Source organism: Rhodamnia argentea, chromosome 7 (genome assembly GCF_020921035.1).
Source record: "Rhodamnia argentea isolate NSW1041297 chromosome 7, ASM2092103v1, whole genome shotgun sequence".
Lineage (NCBI taxonomy): Eukaryota > Viridiplantae > Streptophyta > Magnoliopsida > Myrtales > Myrtaceae > Rhodamnia > Rhodamnia argentea.
The window spans coordinates 3,503,049-3,510,342 of record NC_063156.1 but is presented as its reverse complement, the minus strand read 5'-3'; the positions used below and the strand labels follow the sequence as shown (position 1 = coordinate 3,510,342).

The 7,294-nt window shown below is 40.9% G+C and overlaps 1 protein-coding gene across 1 annotated transcript; it reads left to right on the top strand.

The window, feature by feature from the left end:
- Nucleotides 1-7,294, top strand: LOC125315815 (pleiotropic drug resistance protein 3-like). Its single transcript, XM_048281688.1, has 22 exons — nt 1-124; nt 688-773; nt 879-963; nt 1,104-1,263; nt 1,347-1,423; nt 1,528-1,581; nt 1,670-1,760; nt 1,877-2,178; nt 2,261-2,542; nt 2,638-2,951; nt 3,031-3,191; nt 3,268-3,371; nt 3,461-3,614; nt 3,990-4,060; nt 4,150-4,482; nt 4,899-5,189; nt 5,391-5,474; nt 5,677-5,810; nt 6,019-6,246; nt 6,371-6,542; nt 6,651-6,905; nt 7,028-7,294. Exons 3-22 carry the CDS (start codon nt 880-882, stop codon nt 7,292-7,294), a joined length of 3,618 nt encoding a protein of 1,205 aa, XP_048137645.1. The 5' UTR covers nt 1-124; nt 688-773; nt 879.

Sequence of the window (7,294 nt, the reverse complement as noted above, 5' to 3'; positions counted from 1 at the left end):
AGTGGGCCTTGAATTGCCGACCGTGGAAGTGAGATATCAGAATCTGTGCATAGAAGCAGATAGCAAATCCGTTCATGGAGAACACATCCCAACTCTTTGGCACGCAATCAAGTCCATCTTCTACGTGCGATTTTCTTCTCTATCTTCTTCCCTCTCCTCTGAGGTTTATAAGATTTATCGAAGTCAAAGAACAAATTCTATGTTGTAAACACTAAGCAGTATGTTTGTATATCACAGCCTATTACTTTTGAAACTTTCTGTAGCTTGGAACTTCAAAGGAAGTCATTTTTGAGACATTAGAGAAGGACAGCGAACTGGCCACGCGATGCTGATGGATCCTACTGTTAGAAAATTGGCAGCTTTAGAACATCCATGTCTCAATGGGACATACCTTAAAAAAACCTAATTTCAAATCTCTCGCTTATCATACGTCGATGGGGTGCGACATTTTTGCAAGAGAAATTCCTATTGAAACCCACGGAAAATCCAGCTGCAACTACTTTAAAATTGCAACAGATTAATACAACTCTTTCTAATGGATTTTTACTATCTTGAATTGGCTTATTGGATATCAAATTTATTAGCTCATGGAACTGCTTCTGTATTCCATCAAGCTATTGTAATCCATCCTGGTAAAAATGATAGGACATAAGCACAGGAACCATGATCCATTTTTCTCTGTGACAGGCTCCAACAAATAAGGTTGGCCGCAGGTATCAGGGGAAGAGGACAAGAATTCTCAAGAACATTAGCGGTGTCCTTAAGCCTGCGAGGTTAGTATTACAGCTTAGCTTAGCATATGTACTGATTTAGATTCACAAGCTCATTTCTATGATGCTGCTATGCGGCATAATCTACATCTCTAGGAGTTGTTGCAGGATGACACTATTGCTAGGTCCACCGGGATGCGGAAAGACCACCTTATTACAAGCATTAGCAGGCAAATCAGAGAAATTGCTCAAGGTATTACCTTTTCGGTATTCAGTCTATTGTAGATGTTCCATACTGACGAGAATAGCTTCTACACTCAAACTATATCGAGACGTAAATGATTATGCATATAAGTAAGATTGGCGAAATTGACAAAATGATGTATGATCAAGGTCAAGGGAGAGATTTCCTACAATGGTTACAAGCTGAATGAGTTTGTTCCTCAGAAGACTTCAGCCTATATAAGCCAATATGATCTGCATATTTCAGAGATGACTGTGAGGGAGACGCTTGACTTCTCTGCTCGATGTCAGGGCATTGGAGGAAGGGCAGGTACCAGTTTATTCTCCAACCTGGAAGTTATTGTTTATTCCGGTGATCATTTCTGATCCTATTTGTGTTGCCTTTGGGTGAAGACATATTGAAAGAAGTTAGTAAAAGGGAGAAGCAAGCAGGAATTAATCCAGAGCCAAGCATAGACACATACATGAAGGTTAATGTTGGCACAAAGTTGGAATTTTTTCCTTTTTTACATTTTCCAGTTACTGAGGCGATTGGCAAATTCCAGTTTCTGATGATTTTATGCAATATGAACAGGCAATATCAATAGGAGGATTGAAAAGGACACTCCAAACGGACTACATATTGAAGGTAATTTTTGCAGTGAGAAGATGAATTATGAAATATATTTTTCACGAATATTTTTTCACTGTATTGTAATCATTTTTCGCCTTTTCAGGTTCTTGGACTTGACATCTGTGCAAATACAGTTGTAGGGGATGCCATGAACAGAGGAATTTCTGGTGGTGAAAAGAGAAGGCTCACAACTGGTAAGTATTACGTGAATTTCTCAGCAAATGATGAGGAACTTATAGGAACAGGTTCAAATGTCACATTGGAAGTTTTAGGCTTCAGTACAGATCGTTCACAGTGGTCTCTCTTCCAGGGGAAATTATAATTGGTCCGGCGAGAGTGTTATTTATGGACGAGATATCAAATGGCTTGGACAGCTCCACTACCTTTCGGACCATTACATGCTTGCAGCAATTGGCACACATAACAGAATCCACTATTTTGGTGTCGCTTCTTCAGCCAACACCTGAAACTTTTGATCTCTTTGATGACATAATTCTAATGGCAGAGGGACATCAAGTGTACCATGGGCCTCGGACCGATGTTCTCGAGTTCTTTGGACACTGTGGTTTCAATTGCCCGACCAGAAAAGGCATTGCTGACTTTCTTCAAGAGGTATGCACTCTCATTTACTAAAGCGATGTGTGCAGCCTGTGCAAGCTTAGCAATAACATCTGATATTGGGAATTCTTGGCAGGTAGTTTCTAAAAAGGACCAGGCACAATACTGGCATCACAAAGATCGGACTTATAATTTCATATCTCCAAGCACGTTTGCAAGGATGTTTAAAGAATTTCCAATGGGAAAGAACCTAGATGAGGAACTTGCCAGGCCTTTCAAGAAAACTGAGCTTCACGGAAGTGCCTTATCTTTCGGAATTTACTCGTTAAAAAAGTGGGAGTTGTTCAAAGCGTGCCTTTCGAGAGAATGGCTCCTCATGAAGCGCAACTGGTTCTTTCATGTCTTCAAATCAGCACAGGTAGTTGCCTGCTGGGACTCAAAATGTGCAGTCACAACACATGGTTAATGAGTGATGTATGCGGGATTCATTGAGTTGGTGGTTTCTCTTTGCAGATTGTGGTCGTTGCAGTTATAACAGTGACCGTCTTCTGGCGCCCACGAATGAAACTCGATTTGGTGCATGCAGATCTTTTCATGGGTTCCCTGTATTACGCTCTCATCCGACTCGTGGTTATTGGCATTCAGGAGTTGGCAATGACTGTTTCTAGACTTAGTGTCTTTTACAAGCAACGAGATTTTTTTTTCTATCCTGCATGGGCTTATACCATTCCAGCAGCCATACTGAAAATTCCATTCTCTTTACTTGATGCGTTTCTGTGGACAGCTATTACCTATTATGGAGTTGGTTATAGTCCCGAGCCACAGAGGTAATTCTGACATTCACTATATCAGAGAGCTGATAAGGATTTTAGCCATTCTCACTTCCAACTTTTTGTTGACTGTCAGGTTCTTTTATCAATTCATCCTGCTCTTCCTATTGCATCAAGTATCACTATCAATGTTCCGATTGATAGCTTCCGTGGTTCGAAATCCCCCTGTCGCAGCAATTTGCAGTTTATTCTCTTTACTTGTTTTGTTTTTGTTCGGTGGCTTTGTCATCTCAAAACGTAAGTTCAGTTTTACCGGTTCCAATGGTAGTGACTTTAGAAAAGTGACAGGAACTTAGCAACCTTCTGTCTGCAGCTTCTCTGCCAGGTTGGTTGAAGTGGGGATTCTGGTTATCTCCATTGTCATATGCAGAAATAGGTGCTTCAGTTAATGAGTTTCTTGCTCCGAGGTGGCAAAAGGTGACATCTTGAAGAACAAACCATCATGAATGGATTTCGCATGAAGATGGCTGTGTTTAGCATTTAACAGGCTTAATTATCCTTTGCAGGTTTCATCTCTTAATGGCACTTTGGGGCAACAAGTGCTCAAACAGCGTGGTTTAGATTTTAGTGACTATTTTTACTGGATATCAGTTGGGTCATTGATTGGATTCTGGTTGTTTTTCAACATTGGGTTCACCTGCGCTCTGAGTTTTTCTAGAGGTAATAGAAAATGCAACCTAAGAATATTCTCAGCAGGTTGACATTTTTTCACCAAAAAATGTGCATTTGTTGGCTAATCACAGCTCCAAGTAGATCTCGAGCTGTTGTCTCCAGTAAGAAGCACTCCCAGCTGGATAAGGACAGAGACATTGGCCATCCTACTCCAGGGGAGCAGGTGGCAAACAAAGATACCACAGAAACAAAAATTAGAGGTGAGAAGAATCATAAGCAGTTAGTCAATTGTCTTCTTTCCAAAATCAGCAAAACTGCAAAAGAAAGGTGGACATCAGTCATTAGTGAGTACTAGTGAAAAGTTTAAGGTAAGGTTATCTTACCTTAGGCACCAATGACAATTGCAATTTTGAAATTGTATAGGGATGGTTTTACCATTTGAACCCACGACTTTAACATTCGAAAACGTTCGGTACTTCATCAAGCCAAACAAGGTGAGGCATTTCAGTTGCTGAACATCAGTATTGTTGTGCCCGTCATGTAAAGTAATGATTGGCATAACAGAACCTCCAATGTTTCCCAGAAACTGAGAGAACAAGGTTTCCCAGAGAAAAGACTACAACTTCTCCAAGATATTACCGGAGCATTCAGACCCGGTGTCCTAACGGCATTGATGGGCATTAGTGGAGCTGGGAAAACAACATTGATGGATGTTCTTTCGGGAAGGAAAACTGGTGGTTCTGTCGAAGGAGATATAAAGGTTGGAGGGTATCCTAAAGTTCAAGCCACATATGCCAGAATATCTGGCTACTGTGAGCAAACCGACATACATTCTCCACAAGTTACAATTGAGGAATCGGTGGCATACTCAGCTTGGTTAAGGTTGCCGGCCCACACTGACAAAAATACGAGAGCCGTAAGATTTCTTCATCTGGATAGAATATGGCAATCATTTTAATGCTCTATTTCTTGATATTTTGAGCAGGACCAGAACTTGCAACAAACAAATTCAGCATCAAAGCTTTCAATGAGTGGATAAAACCGGAAGTTTTTTGTACATCACATTTTGAGACGAGAATTTCAATTCTTTACTAATTGTTGGATAAAAGTTGTTGACATTCTGAATGGCAGTCAGAATTTCTTCAAATACACCGAATATGCTATCTAGTCATTTTGTAGTGATGGCTGGCAGTAGGGTATGTCTCTATAATTAGCTGATGTCTAGGAAGCACGAAAAAATAAAATTTGGTCTCGCGTCACATGTTGAGTGATGAAATTTTGCACTAGTTAGTAGCTAAATCTGCATAAACTAAATTGTATGTTGTCAATCAGGAATTTGTGGCTGCAGTACTCGAAATGATTGAGCTAGATGATATAAAAGGTGCTATAGTTGGTGTTCCTGGTGTGACCGGTATATCAACTGAGCAGCGTAAACGACTGACTATAGCAGTGGAGCTTGTTTCTAACCCGTCAATCATATTCATGGATGAACCTACTTCTGGTCTTGATGCCAGAGCAGCCGCCATTGTAATGCGAGTCGTGAAGAATATTGTTAGCACAGGGAGGACAATTGTGTGCACTATTCACCAGCCAAGCATTGACATATTTGAGGCTTTTGACGAGGTAACTTGCTAATGTGTTTATTCCTACAACAGTTTATTTTAATTGCTGTAATTACATGCTTAGACAATAGAGTTTCGGTATACATCGTATTCACATGTCAGCTCTTGCACGATGCACAACTCACTCCACATATTTTCCTTAGGTGCATTAATAACTGAGAAGAACATGACTGAAACACATCGCATTTGATAAACAATGCAGCTGATCCTGTTGAAAAGAGGGGGTCAAATGATATACTCTGGAGAGCTTGGCGAGCATTCAAACAAGCTTATTAAATATTTTGAGGTAAGTGTTACATCTCAGGCGTGAGCTCTTCAATTTTACTTCTCTTTCATAATTTGCACGTCATTAATTATGAATTGTTTCTATTATAAGCTGCAACCAATGCCTAAACTATTGGTCTTATCAGGTACTACACTGGAGACGAAAAAACTTAAACTGAATTAAGATAGCTTGACTAATGAATCCGTGTATTTCCCTCGTCCAGAGTATTCCTGGAGTGCCAAAAATCAAGGATAATTACAACCCTGCAACGTGGATGCTGGAGATCACTAGTCCTTCGCTAGAATCTCAACTTGGTATAGACTACAGCGTCATTTATAAGGAGTCTGATCAGTGCAGGTAAGCACACATTAGAAGAATGTTCAAAGCACATGTTAAGCATGCATTATGTGCTCATTGGGCACACAATTTGTAAAATCTGTCTCTCATGTGATTCTAACTTGGAGTGCTGCCCAGAAAATGACAACATGTGCTCATAAATGATGCTTCTTGTGCTTGCTACGGGGTATGAGTGATGTCTGTTGATGTATTTTGTTGATCTCTGTAGGATGAACCAAGAACTAGTTAGAGAACTAAGTTTGCCGGCACCTGGCACAAAAGAAACATGTTTCTCTGCACGCTTCCCGCAAAATAGTTGGGAGCAGTTCAAAACATGCTTGTGGAAACAACATTTAACCTACTGGAGAAGCCCTAAATACAACCTGGTGCGCCCGCTTTTCATTACAGCGTCTTCCTTGTTGTGTGCCGCTCTCCTTTGGCAGAAAGGAAAGGAAATGTAAGTTGTTGTTCGTTAACCTACTTAGTCCGGGGAAAATCTTTTGTAGCTTGTCAAACATCAGGATTAGGAGCTTGTAAAACTCACCATCTAAGATGCTCAAACATGATTCTTTGTTTTGAAGAAATGACGAGCAGGATCTTCTCAACATACTTGGATCGATGTTTATCTTTTTGCAATTCACGGGGGTAGGCAACAGCACTTCAGTTCTGCCATTTGTTGCTACCGAGCGTATCGTTGTCTACAGGGAAAGATTCGCAGGAATGTACTCGTCGTGGTCCTATTCATTTGCTCAGGTCACTGATTCATGCTCCTTCACTATTTATTCTCCGGACTCATTACTGATATATTTCTTGTTCTTCCGTATCTTAACGAAGATATCATGCCCCTCAAGTATGTTGCAGGTGGTTATCGAAATTCCATACATATTCCTGCAAGCGGTTCTGTTTGTGCTGATCACATTCCCTGCCATAGGTTTCTACGTCTCGTTCTACAAAGTCTTTTGGTACTTCTACATTATGTTTTGTACAATGCTCTATTACAACTACTTCGGAATGATGCTGGTTTCGCTGACACCGACGTACCAAGTGGCTGCATTGTTCGCGAGTTTTTCTTACAACCTCTTCAGTCTATTCTCTGGGTTCCTCATTCCCGGACCCGTAAGTCTCTAATTCAACTTTTGCAACCCCATCAAGGAGCGACGGAAGCATATCTGTCACGTTGAGTCATGGATATTAGTTGTGACTCAACACATCTAATCTTTTTCCATCCCTTGCGGCAGGATATTCCGGTGTGGTGGCATTGGTGTTACCGAATATGTCCGAACGCGTGGTCACTGAGAGGTCTGCTTAGCTCGCAATACGGAGACATTCATAAAGAGATCACAGTTCATGGACAACAGTCGACGATCAGCGCCTTCCTGGAAAGTTACTTTGGATATCACTACGATCAACTATATGTCGTAGCCATCGTGCTTTTGGCCTTTCCGCTCATTTTCACGTCTATATTCGCCTGTGCCATTGCAAAAGTGAACTTCCAAAGGAGATGA